This window comes from Chionomys nivalis, chromosome 1, assembly GCF_950005125.1.
Source record: "Chionomys nivalis chromosome 1, mChiNiv1.1, whole genome shotgun sequence".
Taxonomy (NCBI): domain Eukaryota; kingdom Metazoa; phylum Chordata; class Mammalia; order Rodentia; family Cricetidae; genus Chionomys; species Chionomys nivalis.
In genome coordinates this window covers 26,623,493-26,645,377 of record NC_080086.1, presented here as the reverse complement: position 1 = coordinate 26,645,377, position 21,885 = coordinate 26,623,493, and the positions used below count along the sequence as shown (strand labels likewise).

The window sequence follows — 21,885 nt, the reverse complement described above, 5'->3', positions numbered from 1 at the left end:
CTTTGAACGGAAAGTAGCTGAGGGATACAGGAAGGAGAGCAAAAAGAGTGTGGCTCCCGCCCATTCGCCAACGAAATGTTAACCCTAGAGGACGAGTGAGAGATGGGCGGCCGGGCAGAGGGTGCAACCTTGAAATTCTTCCCACCCCAACCTCACCTTGACGTCTAGTATGATGTCCTGCAGGACTTGGACTCCCCCTAGTGGCCACAGCTACCCATGGGGGGCAGATCCTGCGTGCAAGCGTGAGCCCTGGCACCCAAAGCATAGTCATCTTTAAGAGGGTTTGACCCCCAGGGTGGTCCCTAGGCTGAGTGGTCAACACCACAGACCCACTGGAGCTGAAAGGTTAGAGGGCCTCTAGCCACACACTAATGTCCTCCTCATAGGGGAGGCTGTTGAGCCCTTCAGGCGTTGTGTCCAGTTTACTAGAGAACTCAGATTCCTCAGACCCACCTTTATACCCAATATCATTCTTCCCTCCCCTTCTTCCTCCATTCCGCAGTCCAAAGAAATTGGTTGCCTTGAAGTCCTGTCTTCAAAGCCATCCAAAATTCTGTTGAGGAGGCCCGTACAGGAATGCTTTAGTTGCTAGTCTATCACTCACCCCAACTCTGGTCTATGACTTTGGGAACCAAAAATACCTTACTCCTCACCCCAGATACACACTAACCCTTGAGGGACTCCTGGACCAAAGGTGAAGAATCCTTAGTTCATGAGAGAAAGGAAAAAAAGGGGAGGAGGAAGAGGAAGAGGAAGAAGAAGGAGGAGGAGGAGGAGGAGGAGGAGGAGGAGGAGGAGGAGGAGGAGGAAGAAGAAGAAGAAGAAGAAGAAGAAGAAGAAGAAGAAGAAGAAGAAGAAGAAGAAGAAGAAGAAGAAGAAGAAGAAGTAAAATCAGATCTCTGAGTTTGAGGCTAGCGTGACCTACAAAGCAAGTTCCTGGACAGCCACAGCTCCACAGAAACCCTGTCTCAAAACAAACAAACAAACAAACAAACAAGGCAAAATCAACATGGATTCCCACCTAGACAGAGATGCCACAGACTTGGTCATATGTTCAGTGGCTTTCTTCTTTTTGTGCCCTCCCCAGCTCTACTGTCTCCATTTCACCAATATCCAGTCCTTTTGTCTTCCCTCCTCTCGTATGGAACAGAGAGTACAACGCCTCGGACACGGGGGTGCACTGTGATTCAGACTTTAATGGTGGTGCTCATTTCAAAGCCACAGAGACGGTGGCAACGGTGGGACATGGCGTGGGGGAGTGAGGCAGTGCTCTGGTGCAGCTGGGGAAAGACTAGGGAACCAAAGGCTGGGGAGAGAGCCGTGGGGGAGAACCCCCTGGGCACACAGTGGCATTCTGTGAAGTACCAGGCTTCAGTTAGTACACCAGATGAAACAATTGCTAAGGCCCTTTTCTGTTTCCTTCCCATGCTAACAAAGTCTCCCATCCTGGGTCATCTTGGGATGCAGCCACATGAAAATACAGATGCCGAATCCTGTCAAGTCATGTCAATTTCAGACTACAGTTATGGGGAGCTGACTGAATGACAAGCTGAACAATAAATAAATAAATAAATAAATAAATAAATAAATAAATGCGAACGCACACGCACGCACACACAAAAGCCTTGCCAGGCATGATCACACATCCAGCACTCCCCAGACATCAAGTCTATATATAGTTCATGACTGATACACAACATGAAAATGGCAGCGAGGCACACGTGCCACACGGTCCCATTCTAAACACCTCAGCACACCGGTCCTGAAGCTCCTGTCAGACGCTGATGGCTCCTCTGTGGACCCCGTTCTAATCTTCATTCTCATTTCCAGTTTTTTTTTTTTTTTTTAAGAGAAGAGAGAATAGAGAGGCAAGTGGGAAGGATGGAATCCCAAAACTGGGGCCCAGAGAAGAGGAAGAACAGCAGCAGCAGGGGACTGGGGAAGCCAAGAACAGCCAGAGCAGGTGAGTTGAGGTGTTCTGGGTGACTCTGGGCGCAAGGTATCAGGGTGAACCATGGCAGGTCAGGACAGCAAGGAGGCTCCAGGAGGATGAGACGGAGGTGCCAGTCTTCAGGCAAGCGAGGGTTCACAGCACACTGGGATTTCGGAAATTATGTCCCGCAAAGCGAGCTTCATCCCCCAGCTCTTCTTCAATTCTGAGAGACGATCCAGAAAATGGCAGTGAGGGGAACAGTCCCCCCGGGCTCCGTGTCTGAGGACTGCCCCAGGGTGAGCATTCCCTGGCTTATAGAGTAGCCTTAGTGATCTGTCAATCAGACCCTCCCTAGCCCCACTAAGTGAAAGTCTTCCTGGCATCAGCTACTCTCCAGGTCCTGGATATTAGAGATGAGACGACGGCCTGACGGGGCGTTCAGTCCCAGACCTGGGGTTCTTGTTTTTCAGGGACCCTCCTCACCTCATGAGCTGGTTGTACTTCGCCAGACGTTCAGATCTGCATGGGGCACCGGTCTTGATCTGAAACATCCAGGGGATATACAGCTTAAAGATTTCCTTCCCCTGGTCGGATGACCCTACTCCTCCTCCTGCCATTTTTTACTTTGAGACAGTTTCATAGAGTGCCAGGCTTGCCTTAGATTCCCGCTTCTCCTGTCTCTACTTCATAAGTGTTGGGACTATAGGCATGTACCTCCAAGTCCGGGTCATTTGTTTGTTGATGGTTTATTTATTTACTTTGGTTTTTTCAAGTCAGGGTTTCTCTGTGTAGCCCTGGCTATCCTGGAACTCACTCTGTAGACCAGGCTGGCCTCACACTCAGAGATCTGCCTGCCTCTGCCTCCTGAGGGCTGGGATTAAAGTGGATATGTCACCACTGCCCAGCTTGTTTATTTGTTTTGAGACAGGGTTTAATTATGTAGCTTTGGCTGTCCTGCAACTCACTATGTAGACCAGGCTGGTCTTGAACTTATAGAGATCCTCCTGCCTCTGCCTCCCGAGTGCTGGAACCCAGGACCTTGCGCATGTACTGAGGTTAGCAACTGAGCTAAACCTCCAGACCTGAAACTTCTACTCTGAGGTTGTATTGATTAATTGTAAAAATCAATGCTTTATTGATTTTGTGTCTGCGTACATGTCTGTGAGTCCGCTCATGCCACGGTGTGCACGTGGAGGTCAGAGGACAGCTGGTGGGAGTTGGTGCTCTCCTCCAACACGTGGGTCCCAGGAATCACATTTGAGGTGTCAGTCAGGCTTGGCACCAGGCACCTTCACCTGCTGAGCCATCTCACCAGTTCACCCTTTTTCTCTTGTTTGTTAAGACAAGGTCTCTCTGTACAGCCCTGGCTGTCCTGGAACTCATTATATAGACCAGGCTGGCCTCGAACTCAGAGATTCACCTGCCTCCCAAGTACTGGGACAAAAGGTGTGTGATGCCAATGCCTGGCAACACTTCTAGCTTAAACTCCTTTGACTGTCAATCTTCTGGCAGGACCACCTGGGCCTAGCACCCCCCAACCCTACGAAGATCTCTCCTAAAACCGCAGACTGGCTCCACTCACCTGGCCCGTGCACAGTCCCACTACCAGGTCAGCAATGAATGTGTCCTCTGTTTCTCCGGAGCGATGACTCACCATAACCCCCCAGCCGTTCTCCTGGGCCAGCTTACACCTGCAGGACACACCAGCACTGACCTGCTGCCCCGAGGCGCAGGCATTCCCTCCCAGCCCCAGGCTTGCTCCGAGTCAAGAAACGGCTGGAGGAAGAAAAAGACTAAGCGGAAAGGGGAAAGGCTACGGGGGCGGATCGCGAAGGGCAGAGAGGAGAGGAGTGAGTGTGAGAATTGCAAAGGGTACCCAGCTTTCATCAACACTCCAGGGCAGATGCGGGCTAGTAGGCCTTGGAAGAGGGATCCAGAAGGAACAAGGGCCAGGCCGGAGAAGGCCGCAAACCACTCACGCTTGGATGGCTTCCGTGACCGAGCCGATCTGATTGACCTTGAGCAGCAAGCAGTTGCAGGCCTTTTCCTCCACGGCGCGCTCGATGCGCTTTGGGTTGGTCACTGTCAGGTCATCACCCACTATCTGGATGCCGACGTTGGCTGTGAACTTGGACCAAGCTGCCCAATCATCCTGGTCAAATGGGTCTTCGATGGAGACCACTGCCGAAGGAGCAGAGAGGGACCGTTAATGCTGCTTGAGCTCTGGAGGGACACCCGCCTTTGACTTGCCCCCAGCCTCCTCATCCTTGTCCCCCCCATCATCCCAAGCCTGCTTGGACTCCTGTCGTTTCATAGTTTTGTCGGGGCCCAGGGAGCCGTCCTTCTCATACCCTCTCTGAGTTCTATTCTTCTTTCCAGGGAGTCTGCCCTCATTATTCCTACTCTAACCCTCCTTCTGAATTGGTATCTATTTTACCTTGCCCTCCCTCAGGAAGATGGATGCCAGCAGCCTCCATGGAGTGGGGCAGAAGCCCTTGGTAGATCTGGGGAGTCTGTAACCCAGTAGGCCTTTTCAGGCAGCAATGCCAACTTCAGTATCTACCTTCATCAAAGACGCTAAAGCCTGCCACTTTCCTCTTACATCCATTCATGTCTCCTTCCAGAGCCCCTGCTAGGACCTAGTAGCTCTGAGAGCTCAGGTTCTGAACCAGATGGAGGAGACCCAATACAGCTACAGGACACTCAAACCTCCTTCCCCTTCTCCCTGCTTCTTGGGTTCCTCAGGACATTACCTGGTACCAGAATGTACCTGGTAAGGTTCACAGTTGCCCTACAGGGTCCCTACCTCTTTCTGCTCTCCCCCCTTTCTCTCCCCCACATCCCTCGCTCTCACCAGGATAGTTCCGAACAAAGTCCTGGTAGAGTGCCCCCAGCTGGTCCCCACTGATGTATCGGGAAGGATCAGCGGGAGACTTGAAATCCAAGTCATATTTGCCATCACGGTAAAACTCAGAGGCAGCGACGTCCATGCCAATCACAATCTTTTCTGTGTAGCCAGCCTTGTCAATGGCTTCCTTCACCAGCTCCAAGGCTAGAGACAAGCACAGTGAAGTTATGGGTAGGAGAAATGGGTCGGAATGAAAGAGGGAGGAGAAAGAAATGAAGAGTGGAAGGGGAGGTGTGGCTAGGGTCTGGAGAGAGAGGCTAGCCAGGGAAACAGAGTGGAAATCTGTTAGTAGTGCTGGTCCCCCTCCCCACAGCCCTTGCCTACACCTCTTCCTGGTGCTGCTTCTTGAACCCAAGCCTCATTCATTTGAGGCAAGTTGTCTGCCCCTGAGCCACATTCCTATCCCCTTTTCTTTTTCATTTTGAGAAAGGGTCACACTAAGTTGCCCAGGCTGGCCTTGAACCCAGTCTGTAGCTTGGGCATACCTTGAACTTCCAATTCTCCTTCCCCAGCTTCTAAGTAGTTGAGATGATAGGTCTGCACTACCAGCCTGGCTAGCAGAGTGTGTGTGTGCGCGCACGCGCACGCGTGTGTGTGCACGTGCATGCGTGTATTTTGCCTGTATGTATGTATCTGCTCCATGCCCATGCTGGTGCCCACAGATGCCAGAAGAGAGTGTTAGATCCCTTGAAATAACACGGGTGCTGAGAACCAAACCTGAGTCCTCTTCAAGAGCAGCAAGTATCCTTAACCACTGAGCGATCTCTGCAGCTCCTAATAGCGGCTTTCTTTGGTACCACATCATAGTAGCATTTTACATATATTATCTCATTTAGTCCTCAATGATATTTGTAGAACTTGGATTATTACTTTTTGGTTTTGTTTTGAGACTGGTTCTCACCCTGTAACCCTAGCTAGCCCGGAATTCTCTGGGCAAACCAGGCTGGCCTTAAACTCAGAGATGTACCTGCCTCTACCTGAAATTAAGGGTGTGCACCTTCATGCCCTGCTCAAATGCTTGGTTTTTCTGTTTTTGTTTTCCATTTTCTGGTTTTTCAAGACAGGGTTTCTCTATATAGCCCTGACTGATCTGGAACTTGTTCTATAGACCAGACTGGTCAAGACTCACAGAGATCTGTCTGCTTCTGCCTCCCAAGTGCTGGAATTAAAGGCATTACCAATCCCACACCTTCTCCACCTCACCCCCGGAAAATAATTGGATTTTTTTGTTGTTTTGGTTTGGTTTTTGTTTTTTTGTTTTATTTTCTTCTGTGAAATAGTCCTGGCTGTCCTGGAACTCACAGAGATCCTCCTGCCTCTGCCTCCCAAGTGCTGGGATTAAAGGTATGCACCAAATGCTTGGTTCTTAAAAGACCACTTCTGCGTCTTTTTATTTATTATTATTATTATTATTATTATTATTATTATCTTTTCTTTCTTTTTGGACATGGTTTTATGTAGCCCAGGCTAGCTTCAAACTCATAGCAACGCTTAGGCCTCAGCCTCCCAAGTGTTGGGTATTTCAGCCAATAACCCTTCAATGTTCAAATAAAGGCAAAGAATCTGATTCCAGAGCAGAGTCTGTGTATGTTGTGTACCCATCTGCATGCATTTGCATGCGTGTACATTTGTGTGTGGTGTGGTGGCCTCAGCCTGAGCGGGTGCTCTACCCCTGAGCCTACCCCTCCCCCAGTACCTCCACTTGTAACCATGATCTTTACAGTCCCCTTCTGCAGCACTGAACATGGATCCTGGGACGGGGACGGGACTGATGCGGAATTACCTCCCTGGAACACTGTCTACGTCCTCTAAGTCTGTTGCAGTATAGGATGAAATGAACCTTACCCAGACCACGTCCCAATAGTCTCTGTTCCAGCGAGGACCTATGCTAACAGTTTAGGCTGGGCAGGTAAAAGACTGATATCCAAGGTCTATGTGCGACATCAGAAGGCCCCCTGGAGCCCACCCTAAGGGCTGGTACCTCTTGAGATTTTCAGAAGTTCAAGCACCTGCCACCAGTCCCCTCAGGACCCACGTGTGCCACCTTTCCCAGCGTGAGACTCAGAGCTGGGGTAAGGGCTCCAGGCCTCACCTTCGCTGTTCTCCAGGATATTGGGGGCAAAGCCACCTTCGTCCCCCACATTGGTGGCGTCCTTGCCGTACTTGTCCTTGATGACCCCCTTGAGTGTGTGGTACACCTCTGCCCCAAGACGCATGGCATCCCGGAAGCTCTCAGCACCCACTGGGAGGATCATGAACTCCTGCATGGCCAACTTGTTCCCAGCATGAGAGCCGCCATTGATCACATTAAAGGCCTGGAGAGCCACAGATGGTCAGGGAGTCAAAGAGTCACAGAGGATTCAGAGAGCCTTTCCTCCTGCCCCTGGGATGGGATCTCCAGGTCCCCCACACGCCAGGCTCAGGTTCCGCATCCCCACCCTCTCTCTAGCTGCCCCTTCCCCTTCTTCCCCTCACCCCTCACCGGCATGCATGTCCCCTCCTCCTTTGGAAGAAACTAGGCTCACCGGCACAGGCAGGATGAGGTCTGAGTTCCCAGCCAGTTGAGCAATGTGGCGATAGAGGGGTAAGTCCCTCTCGGCTGCCCCAGCCTTACACACAGCCAGAGACACACCCAGGATGGCATTGGCCCCGAACTTGGCTGGGAGAGTAGAGAGGAAGGCACTGAGCAAAAATGTCCCTCCCTCTTATAGCCCCTGCCCTTCCTATACTCCCAAGGAAAGTTAGTTAATAAGATTCCCCCCAACCTCCAGCAGCAACTCATTCATTTTCTATGACAAATAGAGGGGTTGGGGGAGGAGGTGACAAGAAAGGGAAGGCCTCACCTCTTCCTAAACACTCCTGGATGACCTCGTGCCAACTCCTAGCTTTCTGTCTTTCTGTCTAATGTTGTTCCCTCCCTCTGCAGTGGCTTTGGGCAAGGGAGGAAGAGGTCCCCTGATACCCACTGTGCCCCCAGCACAGCCCCTTCCATTCTCTGTGCTTTCCCGTTCCTCCCAGCCCAGCCCCTGCTTACATTTGTTCTCAGTCCCATCCAACTCCAGCATCAGGTTGTCCAGTTTCTCTTGCTCCACCACAGAGAGACCCTGTGGGCAGAGCTCCCATTACCCAGAGCTAACATGGAAGCTGGGCCCTAAGACAGAGGGTCCCCTCCTTCACACACAGTCTTCTGGGTGAGCAGGGTTCCACCAGATCCGTGACAGCAGCCTGCCCTGCCAGCTTTAGGGACCTTGAGTTCTTGCCGGGGCAGTAGGCAGTATTTCCCTACCCTTCCTTCTGTAACCACAATTCCTAAAGCACGGGCTTTTCTGCCTCCCCTTGTCCCTCCCTGGGTCCAAGATTTCTTCTAGGATTCGGGTCTAGCCGCCACCCCCAGGAAAGAGCGGGGCTCACTGAGCTGATGAGGGCTGGCGCAATGGTGGTGTTGATGTGGTCCACTGCCTTCAGGACACCTAGAAAGAAGAAGAAGGGCTGGTCAGTCCAGGAGGGAGTGGAGAGAAAAGAGGGAGACATCATCTAGGGGGCTGGGGCACGCTAGGAGAGGGCCACCATCACCTTTGCCTAAGTAACGCTGTTTGTCCCCATCCCTTAGCTCCAGGGCCTCATAGATGCCAGTGGAGGCTCCGCTGGGGACTGCAGCCCGGAAAAGACCTGGAAGAAGACATATGATGAGCAAGGAGGGAGGACACTCTGGGCCAAGAGCTCTTTGGACCTTCCAGCCTAAACTCCTACCTGCTACATCCAGACTTCCCCGCAGACTGCTCCTCACACACACCGAGCCAGCTACACAAGCAGGGCCTCCTCACCCGCCCATCTGAGGCCTCACAGACACATGTGGGAGGCCGCAGAAACAGCGCTATGCTAGGCAGAGCATGCGTGCTCCTGCGCTGGCACAGGCACACTGACACAGGGGCAGGGCCGTTCCCACTCTGAACTAGAACACAGACCCATCTAGCCCGGCTCTACAAATCAAGGAAGATCAGACTCCACAATTCAGCCTTGGGAACCTGGCCTAGCACCCCCTGGTCCCTGGGCATGAAGGAAAACCTCTGAAATCTGCCAGACGCAGCACAAGGGAAGTGGGGGCTGTGGAAAGCCCATGCCCCGCCCATCACCTTTGGCAGTATAGAGATCCACCTCCACGGTGGGATTCCCACGGGAGTCCAAGATCTCTCGGGCCCAGATCTTCTCTATAGACATGATGATGGTTGGGATCTCCTTGGGTGGGAGAGATGGGAGAAAGATAAGAGGCTTGAAAGGGTGGAGCCTGAGACCAGTGGGAGGGGCCAGAGGCTGAGAGGGCTGGGAAAGAGATTACTGCAGTGGCTAGGGGTGGGGAGGAGCAAACTGCAGTAGGCCTCTGTAGAAGGGGTTCTTCCTCCCCCCCCCCCCCCCGTGGAGATAGGGAAAGGTCATGCAGTGAGGAAGGGGAGCTCGCTGCAGCAGGGGCGGGGTACATCTCATGACAAGCTGGGAGAACCCCCGCAGTGAAGAGGGGAGGGGCACGGCAGCTATTCCTTCGCCCCTCAGCAGCTTCACCGACCAGTGGGGTTCCCCTAGACTTCCCCAGGCGGGATGGCTGCCAGGCTGGTATTTTTTCCTTGGATCTTGGAACGGGAAGAAGAGGGGTTGTTTGGGCAAGCGGAGCCCCAACTTGACAGCCCCCATACACAGGGTCTATAGAACACTCTCCGGGGTCGTCACCTCTCTCCCAAATATGAGTTCCTCCTCTTTTCAAGAGGAGTCTGGCTGGGGACAGCATCCTGGGGTCAGGCCTCCAGACCCTAGGGGCTGCAGTGGGGAATGGTGAGGTAGTCCAGGCTGAACGCATCGTCTTCCCTACCCCCAGACAGATTCCCCACTCCTCTCATCCCTCCGCCATGCATCGGAGAAAAGGAAATGTCAAAAGAGAGAGGCGAAGAGAAGGAGGGACAGAAAGACGAGTCTAGAGCAAGTCTGAGGCAGCCAAGGAAGGGTGAGAGAAGGTATCTTCCCAAATGCAAAGCAAAAAGGACGTGCCAGGCAAACACGCGCCACAGGCCGAGACATCGAACTTAAGAAACAAATCGGCAGGACCCTAGGCGAAGACCGGCGTGGGGAGAGGGGCAGGCGAGGGTGGAACCGTGCAGTTAGAGAAGCGGGTGCAGAGAGCTGGTACCTAAACCGGGAGGAGGTAAGAGCCAGAAAGCCGGGAGCTGTCCGGAAAGGCCCGGGATGGAGGATGCTGGGGGAAAGCAGGTGACAAGCAGGTCTGCAGCGTCACCCGCCCGGTGCGCCAAGCCCAGGACAGAGGGGAGTGAATGCGGCAAGAAACGAATAAGGGGGATGCGGCCCGATGCGGGCCTCACCTCGAGGACTGCAGACTCAGCCGGTGGTGGTGGCGGTGGTGACGGTGGCAGAGCAGAGAGAGCAGGAGTGGCGGCGGCTGCGGCTCCCAGCGCGGGCGGGGGGCGGGCAGGGGGCGGCGCCTACAGAGCCCGGCTGGCGCATGTGACCCGGAGCCCCCGATGAGTCAAGAGCTGCAGGCGGAGACGCACGTACGAGCGCGGGTGGTGGTGGGGAACGGGTGGGGGAGGGGAGGGGCGATCCTGGACCAGGATGGCCACCCCCTAAGGGCACTTGCGCTCATAACCCATGTCCAGCCAACTCGAGGGAAGCAGGCGTCGCCTCACTCTAGCACTGCGGCAGGTACTGACCCATGCTGGTGGAGAAGCCCATCACTCGGACCCATGAACTCCGTCAGACACGAGAATATCAAAATACTGTTTTATTTGAAACCTGAACTGTCACACCACAGCCCACCTCCTCAGCCCCTTTCTCCAGACAACCCCTACTCCATCCTGGTTACCCCAGACCTGCTTGAGGGATGTCCCCGATCTAGGCTCCAGACAGAGCTTAGGAGTTTAGGCCCACAGAGCAAGTCACACAGAGATGACCACCAAAGAACCTGGGCCTTGGGATATGATGGATTTTTAATTCGGAGACAAAAGACAGCAAGTATCTTCCACTTCCTATCACAGGGCCATGAATGTTGTGGGCCCCACTGGAGTCTTAGCGATTCTTGAGGCCAGCCTCATTGGTCTCCTGGAAGAAGAGGACAGAAGGGCAGCTGTGCCCCACTAGAAAGGCCCACATCCCTGGCCTTCTCAGACTCGTTGCTTCGCTGCCCTCCTTTTGCCTCCTCACCCGTGTCCTGCTATTTTTAGATTCAGATTTAGTACAGGATCTTTCCCTGGCCCAGCTGCATCCTTCATGTACCTACAGCCACCTCCTTTCCCCACCAGCTCCTCCATGCTCCCAGACTATCCCTTTGTAACCATCCCTTTGCAGGGTATGATTACCTATCAGTTCCTCTGCCTGCCACTCGCTTTTCTGGTCCCCCGTGTCCTTTATCGGCTCTTCCTGGACCTCTCATCTTTTCTTCATACCTAAGATACCTCCAAGCCCTAAGTCTGCTCCCTACTACGAGTTCTCCTGGCCTCCTCTGTGTGCACAACCTTTGACCTGCAGTTGCCTTTCCGGCAGCATCTCCCTTACTATGGGTTTAGGAAGAGCCGCTAAGACGGTGGCCGGTAAGGTTCCATGTCATGGTCTGCATCCAGGTCCTGTTCCTGTTCCTCCTTCAGCCTCTGACGGATCTCCTCTGCCTCAGCCCGGTCCTCATCCTCAAAGAACTCTTTGTCTAGGCGCTCTAGGTTTGCCATCTGCACCAGCGCCTCCTGGCGGTAGTCGGTCTCGTCTGCACACGGGTTGTCCAGCATCACCAGGGCTCGCAACTTGGGCAGGTCCCGCAGTTTGGCCAGCTCCCCCAGGTCAGCAATCATATTGCTCCTGTAGATGAGGTCACGAGGGCTTACCTCAAGAGCATGGGCTTTGTTGCTAGCCAGGAATTGGGCTTCCTCTGCAAGAACACAGCCAGCTGGGCCCTAAAAGCAATGACTGTTGAGGACTGATCTGCCAAGTCTGCCTCTACTTCTCCACTGCTGGGATTAAAGGCGTGGGCCACCACGGCCGGGCTACATTTTATGCTTAATATCAGTGAAGGGCTGTCCTCTACAGGTGATGCTCAGCTCAGGAGCAAAGAAACCAGAAATGGAAAGGTAATGGGGCCTAGGAGAGAGAGAAGGGCATTTATATAGGATACAGACAGGAGAGTGGCATTGGAGTCAGATCAAATTGCTTAAAAACAGGGATTAGAACATAGTGGTGAATTCCTATAATTTAGCTACGCAGGAGTTCAAGAGGTTGGGACCAGCCTGGTTAATGTAGCAAGACCCCATGTTTGAAAATGAGAAAAAAGCCAGATATGGTAGTGAATGCCTTCAATCCGAACCCTCAAGAGGCAGAGGCAGGAGGATCTCTGAGTTGAAAACCAGAGAAACCCTGTCTCAAAAAACCAAAACCATTAAAAGAAAGAAAAGAGAGAGAGAGGGAAAGAGAGAAGAAGAAAAAAAGAAAAAACAGATTCTTTTAGATGTTCAGAGCTCAAGAAGATCTTTGTGTTGCTCTTTGAACCAAATGCAGAAGAAAGAAAGGAAAGCAGAGGGACTAGGGAGATGGCTCAGTGGTTAAGAACACTGACTGGTCTTCCAGAGGATCTGGGTTCAATTCCCAGCACCCACATGGCAGCTCACAATTGTCTGTGACTCCGGTTCCAGGAACCCAACACCTATGGCAAAACACCAATGCACATAAAATAAAAGTAAATGAATTAAAAATATTAAAAATAAAAGGAAGGAAGGAGCTGTACCCCGTACCTCAAGTTCAGGTACTGCAGTGATTTCATCTCCTTGGAGAAGCCATCCAGAGTTTCAATCTGGTTGTCTCGGAGATGCAAAGTGGTCAGGTTGCTGAGGTTCTCCAGGCCTTCTATCCTCTTCAGCATGTTCTGAGCCTACACTCAGCATGCAATACAGTGACTCAGAAAGGGGAGCAGAAGGAGGGAGGAGGGGGTAGAGGAGGGGCAGATAAGTGAGTGTGGTATAGAGAATAGGAAGTACAAAAGTAGGTGCAGGGGCCCACCCCTAAAATAAGGCAGGAAGGTTGACATGAGTTAGAAGCCAGCCTGGGCTACTTAGTGAGTCTCCAGGCATATCTGGACTATAGCGTGAGACCATATTTTAAACACTACCCCCCAAAATAAAAGACAAAGAAGAAGCCTGCAGGATTGTTCCATGAGCCAAGCCTGACAACCCGAGTTCATTACCCAGTAGCCCACATGGTGGAAAGAGAACTCTGACTCCATCTGCAGGCTGGGCTGTGATTACCCCCAATGAAAAGGAATTGTAAAGTAATTTTAATTGAAGAAGAAAAAGAAGTCTGAAGACTACAAAAATGATGATGATGATGATGATGATGATGATAAAAATAATAATAAAGAAATCATTACTGGAAACTAGTTTCTGGGCTAGGGAGGCAGCTTGGTGGTAGAGCTCTCATATCATGTGCAAGGCACTGGTTTCAACTCCAGAGAAGAAGAAGAAGAAGAGGAGGAGGAGGAGGAGGAGGAGGAGGAGGAAGAAGAAGAAGAAAGAAAGAAAGAAAAGGAGAGAGAGAGAGAGAGAGAGAGAGAGAGAATAGAACAAAAGAAAAGCAAAGGATGGCTCAGAGGTTAAGAGCACCGACTGCTCTTCCAGAGGTCCTGAGTTCAATTCCCAGCAACCACATGGTGGCTCACAATCATCTGTAATGAGATCTGGTGCCCTCTTCTGGCGTGCGGGCATACATGGAGGCTGAACACTGTGTACATAATAAATAAATAAATCTCTAAAAAAAAAAAAAAGAGCCGGGCGGTAGTGGCGCACGCCTTTAATCCCAGCACTCAGGAGGCAGAGGCAGGCAGATCTCTGTGAGTTCGAGGCCAGCCTGGTCTACAAGAGCTTGTTCCAGGACAGCAACCAAAAGCTATGGAGAAACCCTGTCTCGAAAATAATCCAAAAAAAAAAAAAAAAGAAAGAAAGAAAGAAAGAAAGAAAGAAAGAAAGAAAGAAAGAAAGAAAAGCAAAAGAGAAGCGGGCGCTGGTAGCGCACACCTTTAATCCCAGCACTCGGGAGGAAGAGACAGGCAGATCTCTGTGAGTTTGAGGCCAGCCTGGTCTTCAAGAGATAGTTCCAGGACAGGCTCCAAAGCTAGAGAAACCCTGTCTTTAAAAACAAAGCAAAAAGAAAAGAAATATAGAAAAGGAAGGAAGGAAGGAAGGAAGGCAAAAGAAAAAAGAAGCTGTCACACAAGAACTCAGTTGTAGCCTCCTGCTGTGTTCTCAGCAGTCTTCTCCATCTTCATCAAGGTCATCTCTAATTTTGGATGAGCTGCTTGAAGCTACCATTGGTCCAGGAGCCACACTCACCCATTCTAGAAAGCAGCATGTCCAGCCTAAACAGACAGACACTTAGAGCCTGGTATGGTGGTGCACAGCTGTGTCCCAGCACTCACTTTGGGAGACAGAGAAGAGGACAAGTCTGAGCTATGTAAGGAGTTCAGATTAGCATACAGGGAGATCCTATCTCAAAAGTAAAGAAGACTGATGGAGGTGGGTCTTCTATCTATCTGTTGTTTCATTGGTTAATTAATAAAGAAAACTGCTTGGCCTGATAGGTCAGAACATAGGTAAGTGGGGAAGACAGAACTGAATGTTGGGAGGAAGAAGGCAGTGAGGCAGACGCTATAGCTCTCCTCTCCAATACGGACGCAGGTTAAGATCCTTCCTGGTAAGCCACTACCTCACAGTGCTACACAGATTATTAGAAATGGGTTAATCAAGATGTGAGAATTAGCCAGTAAGAGGCTAGAACTAACGGGCCAGGCAGTGTTTAAAAGAATACAGTTTCCATGTAATTATTTTGGGTAAAGCTAGCTGGTGGCCGAGAACCCTCCGGGAACCCTCCCGGGTGGCAGGAAGCGGCCTGCCACTCCATCTACAGAAGACTTGGAGTCAGAACAATAGCTCAGAAGTTAAGACCACTTGCTGCTGTTTCAGAAGACCTAGGTTCAGTTCCTAGCACCCACATGGCAGCTCCAATTTCAGGGAATCTGACCTCCTTCCTGATCTCCAGGGGCACCAGACACACACACAGCACTACACATACATACATACATACATACATACATACATACATACATACATATATACATACATACAGACAAAACACTCATAGACATAAAAATAAATAATCATTAAAAGTAAAGTAATAGAACAAAATAAGACATTGTGACATACATCTGCAAATCCCAGCACTTGAGAGACTGAGGCAAGAGGATTGCTATGAGTTCTAGGCCTCCCTGGTTTACACAGGCCAGTCAGGACTACATGGTATGACCCTTAAAAACAGAACCAAGCCTGGCAGTGGTGATACATGCAGGAGACAGGGACAGGCCAGAGAATTCGAGGTCAGGCTCCAAAACTATAGAGAAATTCTGTATTGAAAAACCAACCAACAAACAAGCAAAAAACAAAAAGCCCAAATCAAAAACAAACACAAAACACAGGCCGTGGAGATGGCTCCATCAGTAAAATTCTTGTCATGCAAGCATTAGCACCTGTGTTCGTGCCCCCAGCACTCACATAAAAAGCCAAGTTTGGGGGTGTTCAGTCTGTCATGCCTGCTATTGGGATAGAGACAGACAAATCCCTGTAGCCCACAGGCCAGGCAGACAAATTAATCAGGTGTTTCAGTTCTGTGAAAGAGCCTGTCTCAAAATACAAGGTAAAAAGTTGCTGAAGAAGATGCTTGAAGTCCACCTTGGGCTTCTACACACAGCACACCTGCACACCTGCACGCTCATGTGTGCACACACAGATGAGAACACACAAGATAAAAACAGTAGATTAGGCCGGGCGGTGGTGGCGCACGCCTTTAATCCCAGCATTCGGGAGGCAGAGGCAGGCGGATCTCTGTGAGTTCGAGACCAACCTGGTCTACAAGAGCTAGTTCCAGGACAGGCTCCAAAGCCACAGAGAAACCCTGTCTCGAAAAACCAAAAAAAAAAAAAAAAAAAAAACCAGTAGATTATAGCTGGGCGGTGGTGGCCCATGCCTTTAATTCAAAGACTTGGGAGGCAGAGGCAGTCACATCTCTGCATTCAAAGCCAGCCTGGTCAACAGAGAGAGTTCCAGGACAGCCAAGGCTGTGAAGAGAAACTCTGTTTCAAAAAATCAAAACCAAAAATATATTTGATTATAAGGGTCCTTCCTGGAATCCTGGCGCTTGGAAGGTGGCAGTGGGAAGATCAGGAGGTCAAGTTCCTCCTCAGCTATGCAGTGTGTTCAGGAGGTCAAGTTCCTCCTCAGCTATGCAGTGTGTTCAGGAGGTCAAGTTCCTCCTCAGCTATGCAGTGTGATCAGGAGGTCAAGTTCCTCCTCAGCTATGCAGTGTGTTCAGGAGGTCAAGTTCCTCCTCAGCTATGCAGTGTGTTCAGGTCAACCAGGACCACATAAGACCCTGTTTCAGGTTGGACACTTGGGGTGCACACCTTTAGTCGCAGCACTTGGGAGGTGACTCTCTTGAGTTCAAGACTAGCCTAGTCTACAGATGGAGTTCCAGAATAACCAAGACCACAGTTTAAACCTTGTCTTAACCACCCCCAGCCAAAAAAGACTCTCTCTCAATAAATAAATATTTAAGTGGCTTCCTTGGCCTGCTTTCTCTACTTGAATAGCACATTTTGCAACAACCTGTACCAATACATTTTCTCTGTATTTTCCACTCATCATGCATTGTAGCCCTGCTAGGTTGGAAGCCTACCTACCTCTCTTGCTCCCTCCCTGTACTGTTAGGAGCGGCGGGCTACGTTCCTGGCACCTGGGCGCCCGCACAGCTAGCTTTACCCGGAATAATTACATGGAAACTGTATTCTTTTAAACACTGCTTGGCCCATTAGTTCCAGCCTCTTATTGGCTAGCTCTTACATATTGATCTAACCCATTTCCAATATTCTGTGTAGCACCACGAGCTGGCTTACCAGGAAAGATCTTAACCTGCATCTGTCTGGAGTGGAAGAATCATGGTGACTCACTGACTCGGCTTCTTTCTCCCAGCATTCTGTTCTGTTTACTCTGCCTACCTAATTTTCTGTCCTATCAAAGGCCAAGCAGTTTTCTTTATTAATTAACCAATGAAACAACAGATAGAGAGATGACCCTCCATCACCTCCCGCTTTTCCTCTGAGAGACAGAGTCTTATTCCGTAGCCCAGGCTGGCCTCTAACTTTCAGCAGTCCTCCTTCCTCAGCCTCCCAAGTACTAGGAATATAAGCATAAGACTGTACATATTGTCTTAGCATTATATGTCCACAGTGTCAGACATCATGGAAGGACTTGTCATCCTCATGGTGAGGAAGCTAGGTAGAAGCCAAGGCTGTGATCCCTTCCCTACCCCACCCTAGGGCCCAGTAAGCTACCAGGAAGAGATTCTTCAGTTTAGGAAGGTTGATTCCCAATGTGCTTTCTAACTGGTTCCCCCGAAGCTCCAGGGTGTGCAGGCTCGTCAGTCTTTCCGGGTCCAGACCACTCACATGACGGATGCGGTTCCCTGCAGAAAAGGACGGAGTCAAGTGCACAAAGGTCCCTTCTGGATGTTCAGCCTTAGAAATGTTGGCTCCTTTGTATCCTCTCTCCCTCTAATACAGGGTGGAAGGGAAGAAGGAGCAACCCCGGAGCAAGATCTCTAGAGCCCCGGGGCAGGTGGGCCTGGAGGATTTATCTGTCAGTGCTTTGAGAATGAATTAGTGACCCCTAAGCAACGCACTGGCCTGATTTCCTTCCCTCCTGCACATTTTTGGCCAAGTGATGTTTCCCCTAAACAACCAGTTTGAAATTGTCATCTGTGCTGGGCCTAGTGGTTCTAGCTACCGAGGAGCCTGAACTGGCAGAATCATAAATCTAAGGCCTTCCTAGGCTACTACTGGGTGAGTGAGTTCAAGCCCAACTTGGGAAACTTATGAGATCCTGTCTCAAAATTAAAAATAAGTCAGGGATTGAGAGATGGCTTAGTGACTCAGAGCACTGACTGTTCTTCCAGAGGATCTGAGTCCAGTTCCCAGCAACTGCATGGTGGCTCACAATCATCTGTAATGAGATCTGGTTGCCCTCTTCTGGTGTACAGGTGTCCATGAATACAAAGCATCCATACATAAGATGCATAAATAAACCTTTTAAAATCTTATAAAAAGGGGCTGGAGAGATGGCTCAGCGGTTAAGAGCATTGCCTGCTCTTCCAAAGGTCCTGAGTTCAATTCCCAGCAACCGCATGGTGGCTCACAACCATCTGTAGTGAGGCTGGTGGCCTCTTCTGGTCTTCAGGCATATATATAGACAGAATATTGTATACATAATAAATAAATAAATATTTTTTAAAAATATTATAAAAAATAAAATTTAAAAAGTTACAAAAACTGGGGATATGATCAGTGCAAGAGTGCTTGCCTGGAATGCACAAGGCCCTAGATTCAATCTTTTGTAACACACACACACACACACATGCACGCGCACACACACGAGAGAGAAGAGAGACAGACAGACAGAGACAGGGACCAAAAGAGAGAGATTGTTACCTGTGCCTTTCACAATAATATTTACCAAATCTATTTTTCTATAGAATTTATCTCCTTTTTGAGTTTCCTGTTTTATTTGTTGAGACAAAGAGTCTCACTCTGTGGGCCAAGCTGACTGTAATTCCCTATGAAGTCCAGACTGGCCTTGAACCCTAGCAATCTTGCTTCAGTCTCCAGCGTGTAGGAATTAGAGTTGCAAGCCACCAAACCTGACTTTTATTTATTTATTTTTTTCCGAGACAGGGTTTCTCCGTAGCTTTGGAGCCTATCCTGGAACTAGCTCTTGTAGACCAGGCTGGCCTCAAACTCACAGAGATCCACCTGCCTCTGCCTCCCGAGTGCTGGGATTAAAGGCGTGCGCCACCGCTGCCCGGCTTTTATTTTTTAAAAAAGATTTATTTATTTATTATATAGACAGTGTTCTGGCATGTATGCCCACACATCAGAAGAGGGTACCAAATCTTGTTATAGATGGTTGTGAGCCACCATGTGGTTGCTGGGAATTGAACTCAGGACCTCTGGAAGAGCAATCAGTGCTCTTAACCTCTGAGCCATCTCTCCAGCCCCAATTTACTTATTGTGCTCATTGTTAGCTGCCCCTCACCCTAAACTAGAGTGACTCTGCATAAGAATAGAGATTTTCGGTTTTGCTCATTTCTGTATTCTAGCATGAAGAACTGTCATAAAGAATATTATAAGGAGGGGCCAGAGAGATGGGTCAGTGGTTAAGAGCATTGGGTGCTCTTCCAGAGAACCTGAGTTCAGTTCCCAGCACCCACATTAGGCAAATCACAGGAGTTCTGACACTTTCTTCTGGTTTCCACAGACACCTGCACATATGCACACACACGTGATTAAAAATAAAATTAAAAAAGAATATTATAATGAACAATAGTAAGTGTCTTTTTTTGACTAGGCCTCATATAAGTATAGACAAGGCTTTAATACTGAGTTATACCCCCAGTCCTGCACATCCTACACACTATGAGTGAGTCCATACAGACAGCTGAATGGCTCAGCCAAGAGTCATATACTGCCTACTTCTGTCAGCCCCTCCAAGGAAGGGAAGATCTGTGTAGTTCTTCCTAAGGACCACCTTTGAGATCCAGGCTTCTTAGCCGGGGATGAAAGATGCCTTCTGTGTCCATGATCTGGTTGTAGGAGAAACTGGCGATCTGCAGGTAGGGCAGCTCGTTCATCCGGGCACTTCGCAACTGATTGCCATCAGCCTTGAGCCACAGGAGGTGGGTGAGACTGTTGAGAGGCGACAGGTCTGTAATGTGGTTCTCAGAGATGTCCACGTAACGAAGATGGATGTAGGAGCGCAGCAGGTTGATGTCTGTGAGGTCCCTAGGAGATGGGGGTGGGGGTGGGGGGAGATTCACTATAAAGGATAAGAACCCAGCAAGAACTGAGAAGAGATGCTGAGCCGAGGGCAGCAGAGACAGTTTATAAAGGGATGGCAGAATAGGAGGGGGAAAAGGAGATAGGTGGAGTCTTGTTCTTGTTCCTCAGTGCAGCAATCAAAACCAGAGCCTTGTACATGCTAGACAAGCCTTCACTGTGGAGTCTCCGCCTGGGCTTGGAGATGTAGCTTCGTGGTAAAAAGGCTTGTCTAGCCTGTACAAGGTACAACCTGACCATGGACATTGAAGACGTCTTTCTTCCTTCTCTTCCCGTTAGGTCAGATGACAGAGTCACCAGGTCTAGCCAAAACACTCGAGAAAGAGAGAGGGGAGGCTGGTGGTGCTCCAGCTTCTTGATCCTCACCTGTCTTTAGCCTCTAGCTTAATGTAAGCATGAGCCAGTCCGCTGCCAGTCTTGCAGAGTAAAGAAAGCCCTTCCTTCATCATGGCCTCCGTGAGGGGGGTGGGCATCCACTGTAAGAGGAGGGCAGTAAAGACATCTCTTTGCAGCTCTTCTCTAGCCCTCCCCCCTAGCCCCCAGCCCTGGGACCCCTCCTCCCGGCTCTCACTTCCTCAGAGACTTCTTCCCCATCCTTCCTGTAGTCTTCCCACTCCTCCGTCTCCTTGTCCTCCTCTTCCTTCTCGAGATCATCCTGGTCCGGCTCAATGTCGTCCAAGTCATCTTCATCCGACATCTTGCTCCCCTCTGCCCTCTGGAGTCAGCTGAAACTCAGTCCTGGCACCGAGAAAAGAGGTCTTAGTTCCCACCCCATCACACCCTCCGGTCCCCTCACCTTCATTTACAGGTACCCTGTACAGCGGGCCACCGCTGACCTCCCACCGTGAGCTTTCCTCATCCTAGAGAACATGTTTGCGTTCCCAGCCTCTGTTTGGAGGACCCCGCTCCCTCCGGGACACCCTCCCAAACTCCTGACCATCCTGGCCTTCACAGTGGCTCCAACTCTGACCCAGCAACCCATGTTCCTGCTTCCTGGATTCCCTTCGATAGAGTTCTACATGTCCTCCTAAAATCTTCCCCCACCAGACCCTCCTCCCCTCTTTTACCTACCTACACCTCACCTCCGGGTTCCCTGCCACCCCCAACCCCGTCTCCATTCATTTCTTCTAATGCCATCTCTCTGCTTAACACCATTGCCCTAAGGCGCCGTCTCCAACAGCCACACCCTGCTCGCCTTCGGAGGGGGCGCAGACCCTGGTTCTCTTCCTCTAGCAGTAGTTGCGGAGAGGATTTTGATGCGGAGAGGCCAGGACTACTTTTTTGTTGTTGTTGTTGTTTTGGAAGACGCAACTGGGGGAGGGTAGTCGAAGCTGTATACCGTTGTTATGGCAACGGGGGCGGGATCGCTTGGCTTTGCAGCCTGCTTCCGTTAAGAACCCGGAGTAACCCAACCGTAAAGCACCAACCCCAGTGCCCCTACAGGCACCTTCAACCGGTAGTTCAGTGGTTGCCAAGTTACGAGGCCAAATTCCCACTCCCACGAACCTGGAGGAGACAAGGAGAGTGTCACGCGGCTAATTGTCCGAGGACATTAAACAATGGTCCACAGAACAGCATTGCAGAGAGGTGGGAGGGAGGCGGGGTTGGCCATTATGTCCTTAAAGGGACCAGATGTCCGTTGCAGAGGCACTTATTGTGCTTTAAGACTATCCCTAAGAAGCAAAGAGGGTTTGGATGAATGGAGACAGCACTAGGAGAAGCACGAAACGCCAAGGATGGGATCTGTTGCTGCTCGAGCTCATCTGCTATTTTCCCTTAAGCCTCGGAAAGTGAGCTGACAGAGCAGAAACCCTGCCTTAAGAACGCCCTGCAGGTGACAGAGAGATAGCTCAGCGATTAAGAGCGGTGGCTGTTCTCCCGGGATTCCCAGCACCCACACACTCCAGCTCTAGGGAGATCTGATGCCCTCTTCTCCGACCTCCAAGGGCACCAGGCAAACACATAACACAATACACATAACATGATAAAATTAATAAATCTAAGGAAAAAATGGAGGCCCGGCTTGGTGCCTTGGCAGATGTGCAGTTTAGAAGCCATTTAGCTACGATTCTG

The 21,885-nt window shown here is 50.5% G+C and overlaps 2 protein-coding genes across 6 annotated transcripts; both read right to left on the bottom strand.

The window, feature by feature from the left end:
- Positions 1-1,176: 1,176 nt before the first annotated feature.
- Eno2 (enolase 2) lies at positions 1,177-10,353 on the bottom strand. Of its 2 annotated transcripts, none has more exons than XM_057787317.1 (12): positions 10,208-10,353; positions 8,975-9,077; positions 8,415-8,510; positions 8,253-8,311; positions 7,876-7,945; positions 7,367-7,500; positions 6,934-7,156; positions 4,788-4,985; positions 3,913-4,114; positions 3,516-3,624; positions 2,417-2,475; positions 1,177-2,156 (listed from the first exon to the last, which is right to left on the bottom strand). In XM_057787317.1, exons 2-12 carry the CDS (start codon positions 9,057-9,059, stop codon positions 2,087-2,089), a joined length of 1,305 nt encoding a protein of 434 aa, XP_057643300.1. In that variant the 5' UTR covers positions 9,060-9,077; positions 10,208-10,353; the 3' UTR covers positions 1,177-2,086. The 2 variants fall into 2 exon arrangements, with proteins under 2 accessions (XP_057643300.1, XP_057643309.1); XM_057787326.1 differs by lacking the exon at positions 10,208-10,353 and adding an exon at positions 10,018-10,163.
- A 266-nt stretch (positions 10,354-10,619) lies between these two features.
- Positions 10,620-21,352, bottom strand: Lrrc23 (leucine rich repeat containing 23). 4 transcript variants are annotated; one of them, XM_057788226.1, is made up of 8 exons: positions 21,319-21,352; positions 20,384-20,550; positions 20,179-20,288; positions 19,505-19,758; positions 17,257-17,387; positions 12,617-12,753; positions 11,397-11,690; positions 10,620-10,943 (listed from the first exon to the last, which is right to left on the bottom strand). In XM_057788226.1, the coding sequence occupies exons 2-7, from the start codon at positions 20,507-20,509 to the stop codon at positions 11,417-11,419; spliced, it is 1,032 nt and encodes a 343-aa protein (XP_057644209.1). In that variant the 5' UTR covers positions 20,510-20,550; positions 21,319-21,352; the 3' UTR covers positions 10,620-10,943; positions 11,397-11,416. The 4 variants fall into 4 exon arrangements, with proteins under 4 accessions (XP_057644209.1, XP_057644206.1, XP_057644208.1 ...); XM_057788223.1 differs by lacking the exon at positions 21,319-21,352 and adding an exon at positions 20,884-21,131; XM_057788225.1 differs by lacking the exon at positions 21,319-21,352 and adding an exon at positions 20,895-21,131.
- Between the last annotated feature and the right edge of the window lie 533 nt (positions 21,353-21,885).

Coding starts and splice junctions, on each gene's coding strand:
- Eno2 (XM_057787317.1), bottom strand. CDS start 9,059: ATGTCTATAGAGAAGATCTGGGCCCGAGAGATCTTGGACTCCCGTGGG. Junction 7,157..7,366: donor ACCTCATCCTGCCTGTGCCG/GTGAGCCTAGTT, acceptor GTGGCTCTCCAG/GCCTTTAATGTGATCAATGG. Junction 3,625..3,912: donor GTCACGGAAGCCATCCAAGC/GTGAGTGGTTTG, acceptor TGTGTCCTGCAG/GTGTAAGCTGGCCCAGGAGA.
- Lrrc23 (XM_057788226.1), bottom strand. CDS start 20,509: ATGTCGGATGAAGATGACTTGGACGACATTGAGCCGGACCAGGATGAT. Junction 20,289..20,383: donor GGGAAGAAGTCTCTGAGGAA/GTGAGAGCCGGG, acceptor CTCCTCTTACAG/TGGATGCCCACCCCCCTCAC. Junction 19,759..20,178: donor AAGCTAGAGGCTAAAGACAG/GTGAGGATCAAG, acceptor CCCATCTCCTAG/GGACCTCACAGACATCAACC.